Here is an 18,586-nt window from a genome sequence, read left to right as displayed (position 1 = left end):
TTTTTTGGCCATACTCTTATTTAACTGAAATTCAGCAGCCTGTTTTCTTGAGTATTTTTCTTCCTCTGTTTTTTTTTTCCTTACTGCCTTTTTAGATTTCTGACTTCATTTTATAGTCAGAGAAATATCCTGAGTGTTGTATTAAGAATTCAAGAACACACATTAGTCATATTGGATGAGAGAGAAGCATTTTGCCACTCCTCATCTCAGGCACTGGAAACTGGGCTTGGCTTGTGGCACATATCCACTCAGAATAAGGCTATAAACTCAGAGAGATTTTGGACAATGCTAATTGATATTACATGAGGTTTCAAAATAAAACTTGGCTTTTCAGAGTGACACTACCAACTTGATTTTTTTTGATAGAGTATCCTTTAAACAATATCCTGAATTTTTAAAATTCCTTAATTTTTAGTATCAGAGGGGTAGCCATGTTAGTCTGGGTCTGTAAAAAGCGACAAAGAGTCCTGTGGCACCTTACAGACTAACAGAAGTATTGGAACATGAGCTTTCGTGGGTGAGAATACCCACTTTATCAGATGCATGTGTCTAATGAAGTGGGTATTCACCCACAAAAGCTTATGCTCCAATACATCTGTTAGTCTATAAGGTGCCATAGGACTCTTTGTCGCTTTTTAATTGTGTGTGTGTGTGTGTGTGTGTGTGTGTGTGTGTGTGTGTGTGTGTGTGTGTGTGTGTGTGTGTGTGTGTGTGTGTGTGTGTGTGTGTGTGTGTGTGTGTGTGTGTGTGTGTGTGTGTGTGTGAGAGAGAGAGGAAAATGTATTTAGGATAGGCCTCAAAACGCCAAACACACATGCTTGGGTCCACCACTCCTCACCATCTCATTCCTCTATGTCTGCTGCTACTACCAGTAGCAACAGCTGCAAATCTAAAACTGCAGACACTCTCTTGGAGGGTCTGGGGGAAAGCGTGTGTATCTGATGCCATGCTAGACTATCAACAAAATTGTGAGACTGACTACACATGCAGTGTTATCAAATACACAGCGTAAACAAACAATAAAACATAAACCGTTTTCCCTCTGCAATTTCAGTGATAGTAATTCAGATCTTACTTGTAATAATAGTAGGTACAAAATTTCCAAATGAAACTATAATTTCAAGTTGATACTCTATAACTGTCTGAAAGTACAGGGTACAGCTTAGCTAAACCAATAAATTGCGGTTCTCGGGGTTAAAAACTCCTCAAATATGCTGCTTGGATTCAATGGGGAAAAGAAGCAAAGCTGACTAAGCAATTTGGTGTGATGAGAATTATTTGTCATTGATTTGGAAATGCATGTAATTGTTTTGTAAATGCTGAGAACTATAACATGCTATCAAAACATAAAACAGTGTGCCAGCTGTCAATTATTGTTATTACAAGACTTAGGGCAGGGGGAGAGATATCACCTTTCATATTTTGTGAAAGTGCTCATGAACCCTGAAAGAAAATTGGTAATGTAGCATGAGATGGTTGGGGGAGGGGGGGCATTTTATAGAAGTAGAAACTCCTTGGGTTTTCTTTCTTAGGTTTGGTGTAGCAACTGTAGCTAGAGGAAATTACTCAATTATGTCATGTATTTTACTCTCCACTCACTAGTGTTTTGGAAGAACTCTGGTGGCTGGAGAAACCTTATATGTTTTCAGTTGTCATTGAAACTGGTGTTACGGAAAAATCGCTTCCTGCTTTTTAAAAACATAAAAACGGGCTTTTCCCATACATTACTGTTGAAGATTCAGATGCATTCCAAACACTTGACCTCAGGTATTTTCAGTCTAAGGATCTTTAGGATCAGCAATACTTGCCAGACTTTTCTGATATTCTTTCTGTGAAGATATTCTTACTTTTGGCTCAGTTAAACCAGTCAGCCAAGAACCAATGAATGTCTATGCTGGGGGGTCGGCAACCTTTTGGAAGTGGTGGGCCAAGACTTCATTTATTCACTCTAATGTAAGGTTGTGTGTGACAATAATAAATTTTAACGTTTTTAGAAGGTCTCTTTCTAGAAGTCTGTAACATATAACTAAACTATTGTTGTGTGTAAAGTAAATAAGGTTTTTAAAATGTTTAAAAAGCTTCATTTAAAATTAAATTAAAATGCAGAGCCCCCCGGATCAGTGGCCAGGACCCGGGCAGTGTGAGTGCCACTGAAAATCAGCTCGCGTGCTGCCTTCGGCACATGTGCCATAGGTTGCCCACCCCTGATCTATGTAATAACGATTAAAAAAAAGAAGTTGTAGGGACTTTTTATAGAAAAGCAGCTAGGAAGAGAAGCCCATCTCATCTCTTAGCTTTTCTAGAGCATACACAAGGTGCTGTCTGAAGTGTGTAGATAGAACAATAATGGCAGGCATCAGTGTTAAGCCTCTGCTCTTTTGTATGGGACGTTTTCCTCGGAGCCTCAACTTTGTATTACGTATGGAACTGATTGATTGCAAATGAGCATTGTAACATGCTGTGGTGTGTTGTTCAGATTCTACAAACCAGCTGTTCCAGTTAACAATGGGAGGAAAATGTTTCTCCAATCAGTGTTTCTCCAATTTGGTGTTAACATTTGCTATAGTTGGCAAGGCTTTATAAAATATAAAGTAGATTTTAAGAACTCTGAATAGTCTTAGCTATAATGGCAGTTAGCAGGAGTCAAATACTGCAAGAAGGGTAAGCAGCCATCTTCAAAATAAAAACAGTGAGCCGAGGGACTGTAACTCTGTTTGAACAAAAATGTTTATCGTGTATATGCCAAATATACAGATGGTCCAAGCCTTTATCCACATAATGGGTGAAATAAACATTGCTGTTTATTGAGTCCAGGCTGTTAGAGCTAACCATAGAGTTGTGTGCTTAGTTACTAACCGAACACCTTTCATTTCTTAAGGTCTTGTGGTCTGATTCTTCAGTGACATTGGTAACCAAATCTTCTACTGAAGTGACTGAATTTATTTCAAAGGTAAAAGACTTTAAAATACTTTACTTTGTACTTTGTCCTTATATGTGGTTTTGTTCAATTGTATTTTAGAAGCACCCTAAGATAACATGAATAGATTGAACTCCATAAATGTGTAACTCATGAACTATTTCAGGGTCCTCAAATGACAAGTAACAGCCTTCTTTTCACCTATTTTTTCCAATGTATAATATCTTCTTCCTTTAGCTATCTCAGCTGTACCCAGAAGAAAACTTAGAGAAGTTCATTCCTTGCCTAGCTGGTCCAGATTCATTTTACCTGGAAAGGAACCACATGGACCTGGAATCGGATATTAGGTATGATTCTGAAAGCTAATTTTTACTTGCCGTATGGCTTCATTGTCCAAGAGGGTTGGGGAGGGGAGAGAATCAGGAAATTAAAATGTAGACAAGATGTTCCTAACTACTTTACTTTCAAGAACTTTGAGCCTGATCCTACAAACATAGTTGCTTGTAATTCCACTAATTTCAATGTACAAGAGTTTTGACAAACTTGGACCCTATGTGTAGAAATAGACATGGTCACATTGCACTATGTTACACTTTCTGAAGAAATAAAAATCATGGGGTTCCTTGGTAGAAGCAAATAATGGATTACAGCCTTAAGGTGGAAAAAGTTCCTTGAAAAAGTGATCACATTTAGATCATTTCCAGTACAAAGTGAGTTAAGAGTGAAGTTTTAAGCTTGTTCAATATGGAATTTAAGAGAGGCCACACTTGAGTTAATCACTTGTAAGAAGTAGCAGGAAAAAAAGATGAAATTGTCAGCATTTTTGAAGATTGTGTTTTAGTTATACAGCCTTTTGTGATATTCACTCAAGATGTTATCTTGCAAATGGGAGTTTTGCCTGAGTAAGATCTATAAAATTGGTCTGGGCCCTTAATGGAGAAACATAGCCAGAACTAGTAGAAAAATACAAGAAAATTGTTTTCTGGGTAATTATTTAGGATGTCTTTTAAACACTTTCACAGCCCATTATGCTGTTGCTCATAGTTAACGTGAATCAAGTTGTTGTGATGTTACTGTTACTTTAAAGTAGAATAAGCAGCTATGCTCATGTAAAATGCTTGACTTGTGTGTCTGTAGAGCTAACCTATTTTCTAAGTCTCTTTATGATTTGTCCTCACACCCACTTGCAGTGGCATATAAATCCTATTAACAAAACCGTATTAATATATGGTGTTAAAAAGCTCTTCCCCACATGATTCACTTGGTCATTGTGGACCAACCATAATAGTTTAAACCTACGCCTCTACCCCGATAACACGCGGTCGTGAGGAGCCAAAAATCCCTACCGCATTAAAGGTGAAATGCCATTATATCGGGGTAGTGATGGCAGGGCTGCAGCGGTGATTTAAAAACCCGGGTCTCTGGCCATGGGGAGCCCCAGGCCGTTTAAATTGCCGGCGGGCCCCGCTGCCGCAGCCCTGGGGTAGCAGCGTCCGGGCTCTGGCCGCTGCGGGGAGCCTGGGCCCTTTAAATCGCCGGTGGAGCCCCTCTGCTGCAGTCCCAGGATAGCGGCAGCAGGGCTCCAGTGGTGATTTAAAGGGCTCAGGGCTCCCCACAGCAGCCAGAACCCTGGGCCCTTTAAATCTCCAGCAAGTCCCAGGGTAGCAGCAGCAGGGCTCCAGCGGTGATTTAAAGGGCTCTGGGTTCCCCGCGACAGCCGGAGCCCCGGACCCTTTAAAGCACTGCCGGCGCCCCGCTGCTACTGCGCTAAATGGGAACTCGTGCTGTGTCAGGTCACGCTATAGCGGGGTAGAGCTGTATCTAATTTGGAACACCATCAAGCAAAATGATGTCAGCAAGTACTTGGACTGCTCTGGATAGAAAGTGTTATTGGAAAACATGCTAATTAACATGTTAGTATGCTTGCCAAACACCTTGTTTTTCTAGTCAAGACAGAGCATTTTTTCCCCATTACTGTTGTTGGTGGAATGGCACTGGTGGACACCATTTTGTCAGAGTAAAGGTAACAAATGTATGCTTAGATTGTAACAATAAATAATGTTAATATTTAAATAATCCCTTTTAGGCTTCATATCTTTGTCACTGCTTTTGTTTAGTTGGCAACAGTTTTCTGCAAGTCTAGGTTAACGGAGCAGCAGAGTCTCTTTATAAAGCAAAGGTTGTATCTTCACAACAGAGAAAGACAGACATTTATTTTTAAAAAGCTAAATACATTACAAAATAAAGATCCACAGATTGCAATGTTTTCATTTTTCATATTAGTGATTTACTCATGTCTCTGTTGTTGTAAACTATGAAAATAAACTGTGAACTTTCAGGATGGAAACTGTATATAGAAGTAACTTTTGACCCAATGTCTTTTTAGACATTACAAATATGAAGTGCAGTCAAAACATTTCCCCCGGTTTTTTCTTTACTTTTCAACAATTTTTTTAGTGCTTTCAAAATATGTAGATGATTTGGCAGGTGAAAACCAAACAAATTTTTTTGCTTTGTAAGAAAAACTCTGGTAATGCACTTTAATATAATGTATGTTTTATACATTGTAAAGTTCTAGAATCAGAGGGGTAGCCGTGTTAGTCTGGATCTGTAAAAGCAGCAAAGAATCCTGTGGCACCTTATAGACTAACAGACGTTTTGGAGCATGAGCTTTCGTGGTTGAATACCCACTTCCTCAGATGCATCTAGAAGATTGCCATCTTTAGATTCCAAGAAGAGGAATGAGCTTAGCAGAAAATATGTGACACGAGTTTTACAGCCTTTTTTACTATATTGCCAGGCGCTATATGTTCAAATGCCTGCTGTTCATTTGAAAGCTTAGCAGACAGCTATACTTTATGGGCTTTAGTTTCACAATTTTTAGAGGCAATTTTCAAGTTTATCCCTGTACACACACACACTCATAATTTTTCTCCGTTCCAACCTCTTGTATTCATAAGTCTGTAATCAGCTTTGAATGTAAACTATTAACCAGTATAAAGGAATAGCATGCCTATTGAATAATAGGCATTTTAAAAAAAGGTAAATGCAAATTTCACTCTTGATTTCAGTATTGATTTCATGGTCAGTTGCAAAACACACATAATTTTGTAAATTAACTTTTAGGTATTTGGCATCCTTACCTTCCCATGTGCTGAAAAATGACCATGTCAAGAAATTCTTCAGCACTTCATCTTCCTCCCAGCAACTTCAGAGTTCAAGTGAGTTTAAAGAAACAGTTTAAAATGCACATATTATTGACATAAATCTAGTAAACTGATGCCAGTCAAAACTTTTTTAATCTTCCTGTTGTTTAGGTCCTGGCAACCCCTCTCTCTATAAAGTAGTCACTACGCTGGGTGCATCTGGAAGGTGAGATACCTGACTTCTGTGTCCAATGTAGAGTTGTATAATTCTTTCACTTAGGTAGTTATCTACATGCCCTTGTTTGAGAGAGGTTCTTTTTATATGCTGTTATATGCACTTGGGGGTGCGTGCTCACCTTGTTAATCTGTGGAACTCTCAGCGCAATGGACTCTGAAAGTTGTGGTTTCACTGACTTTGTCTGTACTGAAGATTTTAGGAAATGTTAGCACTGGTGCACAGCCCTACTCATGCTAGCAGAGGTGGGAGCTCTAGCATAGATAAGCAGCTGGCATTTTTTGTGTGGTGTCTTTACCTGCCCTGAGCAAAATTGCTGAGAATGGTAAAACTGTGACAATCAGTTTACATCAGTACTCCTACTATTGTTAGAACCAGCTGACCCACAATGGTGGGAGAATTCCCTGTGAATATTGCTTATTATATTAGTCATACTTGTCTCACTGTTACCTCACACTAACCCAGCTGTGGCTTGTATCCAACTGTTGTTGCTCGCCCTCTGCTTTCATGGTGAGCTCTTCGGGGCAGGGGGCATTTTTTCTTTATATGCGGGGGTACCATATCTAGCACAATGGGGCCCTGATTGGAGTCTCCTTGACAGTACCAGAATACAAGTAGTAAATAATAATAATCCTCATGCAGCCATAATTACACAGCCGTGGTCTTCCCTTATATCACCTAGGTGGTGTTAGAGGCCCATCATAGTGTTTCTTCCATTCTGTAGTTCAGTGTCTACCTTTAAGGGCAGTGTTTCTTAAACTGTGAATCTGGTTTTCCTGAGGGAGGACCCTAATCTCTTCCAACAGAGGCTCAAGGCAGCCATAGGAGGAGAAGGAAAGACACATTCTTGCCTTTTTGCTTAGGATTTGACAAATCCAGCAATTGAGTAATGAATACTTTACAGCTGAGGTGATTCTTGTTTCTTCACCTGGAAATGGAAAGACCAAGGGAGAAAATAATGTTAACGGAATAGATTCACTCACTCCACATGTGTAAAAACCATTTCACAATGGATTTTTTTATATATATTGCATTGATGAGGAAAGCTATGCCAATGTTGGAATCTCAACTTTAACGTTAGACATAACATGTACTGTGTTCATTGTATTAGTAGTATAGGATTTTAAAAGTATAAATCAGTAACTTATAAAATAAGCAGTGTGTTGGATCCCTGAAACATGGTCCTTTATTTTATTGGTGAATGGGTGTGTGTGTGTGATCATACTGACTGAACTCTGCATGGCAGTAATTTGGTATGCTAAATCAAATTATTTTTCTCTTTTGCAGACCTGTATGTGGAGTAGCTGGTATTCAGTCTTCACAGAATCATGTACAGCACTCAGCTGTTTCTTCAGTTGCACTGCCCCATTGCTCTCATTCAGGGAGTACAGGCTCATCATTAGCCTACCGCTCCCAAATGGACACCTCTTCACCCATGTTGTCTTCCAGTTCACAGACGCCGCAAACCCAGGAGCAAAATGGGATTTTAGATTGGCTCAGGAAACTGCGGTTGCACAAGTATTATCCTGTCTTCAAACAACTCACAATGGAGAAGGTAAAGTGGTGGGCTAGATAGGAGAAAGGAATCTGTCTTTTAAATAAGCCATATATTCTCTAGCATGTATAGAAAAGCGAAATGGCAAAATAGGCTAATGTTTACATTTAGACTGGTAGATATTTGTAGCTAGAGCTGGGCAAACTATTTATAGGAACACTTTATTTGGTGAAATAGCCTCCTGTTTTTGTGGATGAACTATGTAGAGACTTACTTTAAATATTTCCTGGTTTGTTCAGAATTCTCAACATCTGGGTTTATTACAAACCCCCTTCTCTCTTCCTGTTCACTATTCATCCTTTGATGTGCAATAAGTCATCTAAGTCACATTTTATTCTCGTTCTTGATTTTTTTCCCTCCTATTTGTAAAAGTCTTGGTTATCCAAATGCATGTCAAGATTCACTCCTGAAGTGAGCTTCTGTGTGGGTAAACATGCATGAGTGTTGGATGCTTTCATTTTCCACAAACGTTGTGAACAAAAATCACTTGCGTTGCATGAATGTTTGCATAAAAAGTGTCATGAATGCCATTGAAGTACATTGGCTTTTAATCAGATGAATGTAAGTACTTGTTTAATACCCAGTTCTATCTGTAATATACATGTTGTAAAATTAATCTCCTTCTTCTCTTACTATATTTGAACTTTGAGTGCCCTCTGGTGGATTAAATACTTATTCTGATTCTTTTAGTCATGGCTCTGAATTGCAATGATTTTTTTCAGCACTGCAGCATGGCTTGAAAGATACTATTTCAGGGACTATGGCCTAAGGCCACAGTTTTCTAATTTGATTTTCCTCATTCAGGAAAAATAGGTATAGTCATTTTTCCGTTTACTGACAAAATTGTGCATATTTTAATGTTTGACTTTTTTTTTTCCAAACAACTGCTGTGCTTATATTGGTATGTATATTCTGTTGAAAAATATTCACAGTACCTTTGCAACTAGATTGACCCATGCAACAAAACTGAACTCTGCTCTAGATGTGATAGCTAAATGATTTCTATGTTAAATGACACATTTAGGGAAAATAAATTACATTTTAACTTTTGATAACCAACTGGTGTACTCTGGATTGTCAGCCGAAATAAAGCAGCAGTAATCAGCATGACTTTTTCAGCAGCAGGTCTTTTATCAGTGTAAATCAAAAACAATTTATCATAAACAAAACAAACAGAACCAAAAGAATCCCCAACCTACACTTCACTCCTCTCTCACCACCTTGGCACCGGCATCATTCCGCTTCTGACATTATAACAGCCCTCCTTGTGTGCTAGGAAGTAGTTAATGGCCCTGCATTCTGCTACAGTCTTACCCTCATTGAGCTAGTGGTAATGCTATGGATATTAAGTATTCCTTAAAGGGAGGAGTAGTAGACATTTTCAACCTTAATCTGCCTCTTACAACTTGTCCTTCCCAAAATTTGTCAAATATTTCTTGCACCAGATTGACTAGTCCCAAAATTACCTGTTTCCTGTATTCTATGTTTGTTATTCCTATAGTCGCCAGATAATTATTAGATACCTTGGGAGAAGTCTCAAAATGTCAGAGTTTTTCTTTAGGGAACCAGAACTTAAAACTTTATTTGGCTCATTTATGATACAAAATTGCCTTTCGTATGCACATGGACTATGTTGTCTTTATTGTGAATGATCAATATGGGCAAATATTTTAGCAGCATATTTGTAATTAATCTAAAAAACCTCTTTAATATCCAAGTCCTCCATTTTTATACTGCCCTAAATCTTTAGTTTAAAACTGGAATAAAACTTATTAAAATTCACATACATGTGTAAAACAAGAGTCTTCGAGGTGCTTCTCAGAATTGGAAATCACTGAGAATACAGTAGGGTCATTTGAAATGTATGTATCCATATATTGCACACTGTAAAATCAGCTCCATATTTCCTCCTATAAAAGTTTCTGAGCCTTACTGAAGAAGATCTGAATAAGTTTGAATCCCTCACCATGGGAGCAAAGAAAAAACTCAAGACCCAGCTGGAACTGGAAAAGTAAGTATGTGTGTTGTGGGGAAGGGTGTGTAGTCTGTCTGGCTTTTTCAGTTGGTAGAATATGATTAGATGGCACTAGAATTGTACAAACTCCTGAATTTAATCCCAGTTTTTCTCTTGGTTTTGCTCCGAGGACAGAGCAAATTGTTAAACCTTCCAGGCTTTCCCTATGTGTAAATCTGGATTGTCCTTCTTTTTCATAAGGGTATGGAGGCATAATTAGTTTGAAAAGTACTTCAAAAATGTGGATTATGTATATTTAGTACTTACTGTTTTATTATTGATTATTCAAGGCCGATGAGATAAGCACGTAAAAGAATTGGTGAACTCAACTTCAAAGGGGACACTGTCAGCTTTAACCATAAAGTAAACAAATTCCTTGAACTATGCTACTAATTACTTTCTAAATTATTAACACTGGAAGAATTTTAAAAATCCACATTACTTTTCACTATTTGTGCTCTTACTGTTTTCTAATTTATCTCAGCTTGGACAAGGAAAGTCACTTTCAATTTTAAGTTTTCAGAACTGCAGTATTTGAATCCTAGACATTGTAGGATAGATGTGTAAACTTCATGAGGGCCACGTTCCATTTTAAATTGTAACCTGGAGCATAAATTTAGGATTACCTACTCCCCTCAATGACCATGGTACAGCAACTCATGTCAGTGGGATATTTGCATCAAGATCAAAGGTGGCATATGCCCTGTATATAGTAACTAAACTCCTACCTGTCTTCAATATTATTAAGATTGAATTCAGCATCACTCAGTGGCAAAACATTCTCATCATTAGCAACAATGCATTTTCTGTCCTGTGTTTCTCTCCTTTCCCTATCCTCCTTCTCTTTTTTTCTTTCCTCCTTTCTTTTCTCTTCATTTTCTTCCCTGCAGCAACTTCAAAACCCCTTCATCCCTGTGCTTCGCTTTCACTTGGTTTCCATCCTGTCTGATTAAATGACCTGTAAATAAATAGTTGTTGGCACGGAGCTTTGGGACTACCCCCCAAACCAGATTAATGCAGAAGTGAGGGGGTTCACATTTATGCATCGTTCATCTGCGCTCTCCTCAGACTCAGGCAAACAACACTGCATTGGTTACAGTTGGTTTACATTTGAAAGGTTCACTCTGTGGAATCCAGATATGCCAAGTGGGCCACATAAATGCACCTAGTTGACCATGTATTTGATGTCTCTTCTGCAGGGAAATATTTATTTTAAAACTGTTCCAGTGTTTAGGTACACACACTACACTACACTCCCAACATGTTTATTAGTTGAAGGCCATGTCTACACTACAAACTTTGGTCGACACAAGTTACATTGGTATGCAGCCACTGAAGCTTGTATGTCACTTGGGCACATGCGTACTTGGTTGCTTGCGTTGGCACTGCACATACGCGCCAGGAGTGCTTGTGTCGATGCAAAGTGCAGTGCACCATGGGTAGATATCCCAGTGTGCCATGCACTACTCTCCAGTTCAAAGCCTGATGGGAACTTTTCGCAATATGTTGTGAGGTAGAAATTAGTTGTGCAGGGATCTCTGGGAGAGAGGTGTCAGGTTCCCAGCATGCAGCTCTCTCCACCCCATAATACCATCCATATCCCATCATTTTCATGACTTTTTAAAAAAAATTCCACAAACCTGCTCAGCACTTCTCAGAGTCCACCATCTCTGACAGAAGCATGGAGCCCGCAGAGTTCTGTGCTATTCTCATGGACGCCGCAAGTACGGGACGCACGATCCTTCTATATCTGCACCCTCGCAGGAAGTACCTCAACAATTGAAGACATCAGGATTTGTTTGAGGACAGTTTGCTGAGACATAGCGAAAAACAATCCAAGGTTGTTGGTGGCATTCATGGAGCAGCTTCAGATGGTGGAGCACAGCTTTTGGGTCCACAAAACAAGCACTGAATGGTTGGATCACAGTGTAATGCAGGTTTAAGACAATGAGAAGTGGTTGCAGAACTTTTGGATGCAAAAAAACCATGTTCTTGCATCTGTATGCTGAGTTCACCCCAGCGCTCCAGCACAGGGATACCAGAATTGAACAAAACTCAATGGCTGGGCAACAAAAAGGCAGATGAAATTCAGTGTTGAGAAATGCAAAGTAATGCACATTGGAAAACATTAGCTTTACATTTGAAAGGGTAGCTCTGTAGAATCCAAATATGCCAAGTGGACCACATAAATGCATCTAGTTGACCATATATTTAATGTCTCTGCTGCCGGGAAATGTTTGTTTTTAAACTGTTCTAGTGTTTTTTTGAAAATGTCCACTCAATGTGTAGTGGTAGTCAAAAAAGCTAACAGAATGCTAGGAACCATTAGAAAACAGAGAGATGATATGATAGAAAATATCATAATACCACTACACTGGACCCCCACTAGAATGTGGGGTTTGGGATCCTTGCGCAGTCCCACGTTAACTCGAGGACCACGTTACCATGGATTCCAATTAAGGTAATTAAATTTGGGATCCATGCACAGTCCCATGTTTATAACCAAATTTCCACTGTAAAGACGCACGTTCTAGCGAGGGTCTGCTGTACATAAATCCATGCTATGCCCATTCCCTGAATATTGTATGCAGCTCTGGTTGCCCCATCTCAAAAAAGATATATTAGAAATGGAAAAGATATAAAGAAGGCCAACAAAAATGATTGGGGTGAGAAGAGAGTTAAAAAACTGGGATTGTTCATCTTGGACAAGTGATGACTAAGGGAGGATATATAAATCCTGACCAGGATGGAGAAAGTGAATAAGGAAATGTTCCTTACTCCTTCACATAACTCAAGAACCAGAGGTCCCTTACCCTTCATTGGACTCCTCCAGGTTGGCTGGCAGGACTGGTTAGAGTGTGGTGGAGTCTCCAACAGGTCCTGGCTTGTGGCATTGCTGCCTCCCCCTGCTACATCTCCCCCCTTTCTCCTCCTCACTGTTCACAGTGGAGGTCTCTGTTTTGGGCTCCTGTGAGGTATCCATAGTGGTTTGCAGGGTGTTGATGGGGTCTCTGCCAAGTATGGCAAGTAGCTCATAAAAGCAACAGGTCTGTGGCTCAGCACCAGATCATTTGTTGGCCTCCTTGATGATGTGGTATACCAGCCACAGTTCCTTTGCTTTCATGCGGCATTGCTGCTGATCCCTGTTGTACGCCTTTGGTACTTGCATCCCCTGTGCCATCTATTTGTAGATGATCATGTTTCTACAGCTCGTCGGTAGCTGTGCTGTCTACTCCAGGCAGAAGTGCTTCTAGTGTGTGGAGCCAGCATGGTGTATTGGGCAGTTGTACACATCAAGGGAGAGCAGCTACGGTGGGCAATCAGGAAAACGCATTTCAAAAATATGCAGAGGGTTTTAAAATGGGGAGGCTTTTGCCATTTACAGTGGTGACCAAAGCAGTCACTGTTGCAGGGAATGGGGCACTGTGGGACAGCTGATGGAGGACTGTTTGGGTTGACACAGGTTGTGCAGTGTCTGCACTCACACTGCATCAACCTTAGTAGGTCAACCATGGCTCCGTGCTGTTCAGGGAGGTGGTGTTACTCATTGCCATAACAGGCCACTTCTCTTGGCGAGAGACAGTATAAACTCATGCACAGTGAGGCTGATGTGCAGGGACTTACATCAACCTAACTTTGTAGTGTAGACCAGGCCTTAGGTTTTGTAATGTTTGAATCACATTTAACTTATCTCTTAAATTCTCTGCATTTAGCTTCCTCTTCATTTTTGGAATGAAGGGCTAGCTCTCTGTTCGCTGTATTTAGTTAACCACATAGAATTCAGTGTCTCCTTTTGTGATGTTTTATCCTTAATACCTCGTACAAATAAGTGGCTCAGTATGATACCATATAACAAGAAAGACCAGTGTAAGTGCTGGCAAGAAGCAGTGGCTAGTATTGATTTAAGTTCCAGATATTCATATTTGTGCATTTTAAATTAGCATAATCTTTGTCCTGCGATTACTGAGCTAGAGAACATAGAGCCCATCTGCCTCAATTTCAGTCAAAACGCTGTGTAAGTACCAAATTGTTTTAACCAATTGTTTTTTCCCCTCCACCCGATTCACTGTAGAGAAAAATCAGAGAAACGGTGCCTAAATCCAGGAACACCTTCTTCAGTTACCAGCAGTGGAGTGGCCAGGGTCCCTCCTACTACTCATGGAGGGCCTATCCAGAGTATTCGTGGCAACCATGCTGCAGGTAAATAAGCAATATAAAGAACAGTGCACCATCATAAGCTATAAAGTAGAGGATGGATGTGTTCTCACACAACAGCAAGCTCATAGCTTAACTGCCCCCAACCTCAGATTAAAACTGAATTGCTTTGTTTGTGTCAGTCCTTTGTGATCATGTTCTTCCAGAGCTTAGTTGTTTGCATGACGAATCTTGTTCCTGGTGATATTTGAGTGAAACAAACATACAAGTATCATTCCATGATTTGCATATGAAGAGCTGTTTGAGCTGTTGCGTAACCATTACTTTTCTGGACTCCAGTTCCTCAGGCCAATGTGAATCCCCAGTAGCCTGAAGCATCTTTGTATATTAAGGGTAGGAGGATAGCAGGAGACACATTCATAAACTGCATTATTGTACCAGGCTTTTGTCATCTAGATGACAATTTTGCAAATAGTTTTCATGTTTTCTAACTGATTTATGATGCATACTTTATCCCTAGAGCTGCGTGTAGATGTGGATCAGCCAGCCCACCCGCTTCCCCGAGAAGGTAGTTCTTCTGAGTACTCAAGTTCCTCTTCCAGCCCCATGGGGATCCAGACCAGGGAAGAGAGCTCAGATAGTGCTGAGGAGAATGAGAGACGTAAGGAAAACCAAGCAAAGCTTATTTTTGTGTTGATCCTGTCCAGTGAAGCAGCTGTATTTATAGATTTTTCTGTTTCTAGGTTTAGAGATTCACTTGGACAGTTCAGAAAAGGAGAAGCCAGTAATGTTACTAAATCATTTCACTTCAAGCTCTGCCAGACCCACAGCCCAGGTTCTACCAGTGCAGAATGATGCAGGCTCCAGTCCTTCTGGCCACCATATCTTGCCAATGCAAATGATGACAGCAGCCTCCACCCACATCAGCCCTATTCGAATGCTAAATGCGATGCACAAGTCAGAGCGAAATACAGACATGAAGCTACTTTCCTCTTCTGTGCATTCACTTTTGTCTCTAGAAGAAAGAAATAAAGCTTCACCTGGACCTAGAAGCAGCATTAAAATGGACAAGAGCTTTGGAAATACAGTGGTTGATGTGATGCCCACATCATCTCCCCATCAGCCCCTGCAAGTACTTTCAGGGGTTCCTGAAAACAGTTCTTCATCTTCTGTTAACTATGGTCCTCGAACCAAAGTTGTACATGCTTCAACTCTGGACAGAGTGATAAAAACAACTCAACAGACATCATTAATAGCGGAAGCAAGTACTGCTGCCCCTGTAACATCCAGCACAGTCTTCCATATGGCACGTCCACCCATCAAGCTCCTAGTATCTTCTTCTGTTCCTACGGATTCTGCCACTGCTGGACAAACTTCCTGCTCCAGCAATATGCAAATAAGTGTCTCTCCTGCAATAATCAATCCCCGGACTGCTCTATATACAGCCAACACCAAAGTTGCCTTTTCTGCAATGAGCAGTATGCCAGTGGCTCCGATGCCAGGCAGCTTCTGTGCAAACAGTAACACTGCCTCTTCTAGCAGCCACCCATCCACATCATTTGCAAACATGGCAAATTTGCCCAGTTGTCCTGCCCCCAGTTCTAGCCCCACAATTTCGTCTGTTGCTGAGAACAATTTCTATAGCAGCAGCAGTAGTGGTGGATCTGCAGGGAGTATCCCAATACCAAATCAGAATCACCACCACCACCACCACCACCAGCAGCAACCGCCTGGGTGTATGGTGTGTAGTTCCTGTGGGTGTAGTGGGAACTGTGGTTCAGGTGGAATGACTGTCAGTTATGCTAACTATTTCCAGCACCCATTTTCAGGTTCCTCAATGTTTACCTTTCCATTTCTACCCTTCAATCCTTTATGTAGTAATGGCTACATCAACACACAGCAGTACAACGGCAGCACGACTTTTCCAATGGTTCATTCTCCCTACAACAGTGGTTTAACACCGGATTCTGTAATGAGTGGGCAAACCACATTTGCAGTGCCCCCAATGCAGAACTTCATGGCAGGAACAGCAGGGGTGTATCAGGCACAAGGAATGATGGGAAACAGCAATGGTTCAAGCCACAAAAAAAATGGGAACCTTTCCTGTTACAACTGTGGGGCCAGTGGTCACCGAGCTCAGGATTGCAAACAGCCACCAATGGATTTCAATAGGCAAGGTAAGAAGCAGGTGGTGGTACTGATGTGGGGCTCCTTAGTCTGTGTGCGGAACTGCGTGTTGATCTGAATGGGAGTTATCTATATGGGTGGGGATGTGACCGAAATCTAATGATGGTACCTTGTTATCACGTTTGCATTTAATTACAGAAAAATATCATGTTTTAAGCCAGTGTCCTTGAAAAGAGAGAGAGACTCTGGGCTAACTTCACAGAAGATTAAGTTGACTCCTGTGTGTACCCCATGTTCCCTGCTTTAGGGCATAAGTGCTGTTATAAGTCTTGTGTTGGCCTTCTGCATAGGAGTGATTTTCCCTTTGAGGGTTGGAGGGGCTGAACTTTATTGACTGATTGCAATAGTGTTGCAGCTGCTTATACTGTCTGTGAATTTGGCCCCTGAGCCATTGTCTGTTTCTTATTTTGAAGGTTATCTTCAAAGTTCATAAATTTTTTTTAAAAGTACATAAGTAGAGTGCAACATCTGTAATGAAGTGTCTGCATCCTCTTGAAGGACTTGGCTTGTGGTTAATGAAAATGTGGGTTCCATGGCATGCATGTATTTTCCAGTATTGTAGCAAAAGCACCTCCAAAAGAGATTTTAAATCATTGGATCAGGACAGGGCACATTTGAGAGTGAACTGTTACTTTACCAAAAGCCTGTTCAGGTCATAATTTTCTTTTCCTGATGTTCTATGTTTAAAATAATAGTGTGTGTAGTATAACTTTCCAGAATGAAATGCAGACTTTTGGCTAGAACTAGCGATACTAAAGTGATACCTTGCCCACTTTGTTAATCTGGAATGTAATATCTTTTATTGAACCAACTTTTGTGAGTGAAAGGGACAAGCTTTTGCGCTTATGTAGAGCTTGTTTTCAGATGACCTAATGATACGCTTGAAAACTTGTCTTTCACCAACGGAAGTTGGTCCATAAAAGCTATTACCTCACCCACCTTGTCTCTCTAATATCTTGGGACTGACACGGCTACAGCACTGCAAACCATATTTTAGGTTGTGCTTTGTCTATGTTTAGATGGTGCAGAGAATGTCATCAGAACTTATCCTTTTTTTTTCTTTTTTTTCTTTTTTTTTTTAGAATAGGCAGAGTTTTCCAGCAGTGTTAAAAATATAAATAATAATTACTGTTGTTTCTAGAACTTAGTATTTTGATAGTGGCAGATCAGAAAATTGTGGCACTGCCTCAGTCAATCCTAGGCCAATAGCAGACTTCTGAGGCTTTGTCTACGTTAGCACTTTGGTTGGCAAAACGTTTGTTGGTCAGGGGTGTGGAAAAAGCACCCCCCTGACTGACATAAGTTTCACCAACAAAAGCACCAGTGTGGACAGTGCTGTTGGCAGGAGACGGTCTCCTGCCAACAGCTACCGCCACGTGTTGGGGGTGGTTTAATTATGACGGCAGGAGAGCTCTCTCCCATTGGCATAGAGTGGCTACGCAGGAGACTATACAGCAGCGCAGTTGCAGCAGTAAAACTGTGCCGCTGTAAGGTCTGTAGTATAGACACAGCCTTAGTCTAAAAAACTAGAATGGTACTGTTTAATGTATGTTAAAACTGCATTTTATCAACTCCTTTAAAACTGCCCTGAATTACTGCAGTGTTGAATATCTTAAAACTTCTGCTGCCCCAAAGTTGCATCTTAGCCAGAGCAGCATTCTGGGTTGTGCTGTGTATTTATTCCCCATTCATCCTGCCTACAGTAGACGGCTCCCTGTCAACTTCACACGAGTGAGGGTGGCTGCTGCTTTTATTGTGTAAGAGGATGGATTTATTTAAATCAAAATGATATAATAACTGATTTAAACCGTGATTTATATCAGCAAGCAGGAAACTTGGATTAATATGATCAATTTTGTTTTGCATTTGTACTTCAGTTATTTTCCTAAAGAGAGGCTGATTTTCATTGATTGGTATAATTTGGCACTTTTTTGTTAACCAGGTGGTTACATTACATCTATACACATTTATTTAAGCATATGTAGTTTAACATATATTTATTCACATTCTTAGTTATTTACATTTTTATGTAATGGTGAATGATTCCTTCTTTATTAAATAAAGGGAAAAGGAAGTTTATAAAAAAGCACATTTAAAACTTTTTTTAACTAGTAGTAGTATCTGATTACTGCTGGTCATGAGGTCTTCAAGATTTTAGAACTAGGAGATGTCATCCTCTCATACTTAGTTTTTACTCATATATTAGAAGAGGAAAACAAGTTTTCCTGCATTTTCAGTTATCAGTCCATCTCTTAACTTAGAATGAACAAGTTACTGAACTTAACTAGTTGAATAAACTGAAATGAATGAAAATATTCTCTCTGTGGCTGAGGCTACTGCTGTCAAAAGCTGGCTTAGTACTTCATCTAGAACCAGG

At 40.2% G+C, this 18,586-nt stretch overlaps 1 protein-coding gene across 2 annotated transcripts in view; it reads left to right on the top strand.

Annotated features, from left to right (window-relative positions):
- The window catches only part of ZCCHC14 (zinc finger CCHC-type containing 14), a 95,156-nt gene that overhangs the window by 69,684 nt on the left and 6,886 nt on the right, over nucleotides 1–18,586 (top strand). For both annotated transcript variants that reach the window (XM_030581935.1, XM_030581936.1), the window contains 9 exons: nucleotides 2,879–2,950; nucleotides 3,155–3,264; nucleotides 6,044–6,138; nucleotides 6,235–6,289; nucleotides 7,586–7,853; nucleotides 9,773–9,864; nucleotides 13,940–14,067; nucleotides 14,543–14,683; nucleotides 14,766–16,199. In XM_030581935.1, coding sequence (XP_030437795.1) covers nucleotides 2,879–2,950; nucleotides 3,155–3,264; nucleotides 6,044–6,138; nucleotides 6,235–6,289; nucleotides 7,586–7,853; nucleotides 9,773–9,864; nucleotides 13,940–14,067; nucleotides 14,543–14,683; nucleotides 14,766–16,199 — 2,395 coding nt within the window. The remainder of the gene's footprint in view (nucleotides 1–2,878; nucleotides 2,951–3,154; nucleotides 3,265–6,043; nucleotides 6,139–6,234; nucleotides 6,290–7,585; nucleotides 7,854–9,772; nucleotides 9,865–13,939; nucleotides 14,068–14,542; nucleotides 14,684–14,765; nucleotides 16,200–18,586) is intronic.

The sequence above is a fragment of the Gopherus evgoodei genome, chromosome 12 (genome assembly GCF_007399415.2).
Source record: "Gopherus evgoodei ecotype Sinaloan lineage chromosome 12, rGopEvg1_v1.p, whole genome shotgun sequence".
NCBI lineage: Eukaryota > Metazoa > Chordata > Testudines > Testudinidae > Gopherus > Gopherus evgoodei.
The sequence above is the reverse complement of the archived record's forward strand: the minus strand, read 5'-3'. Positions and strand labels throughout refer to the sequence as shown.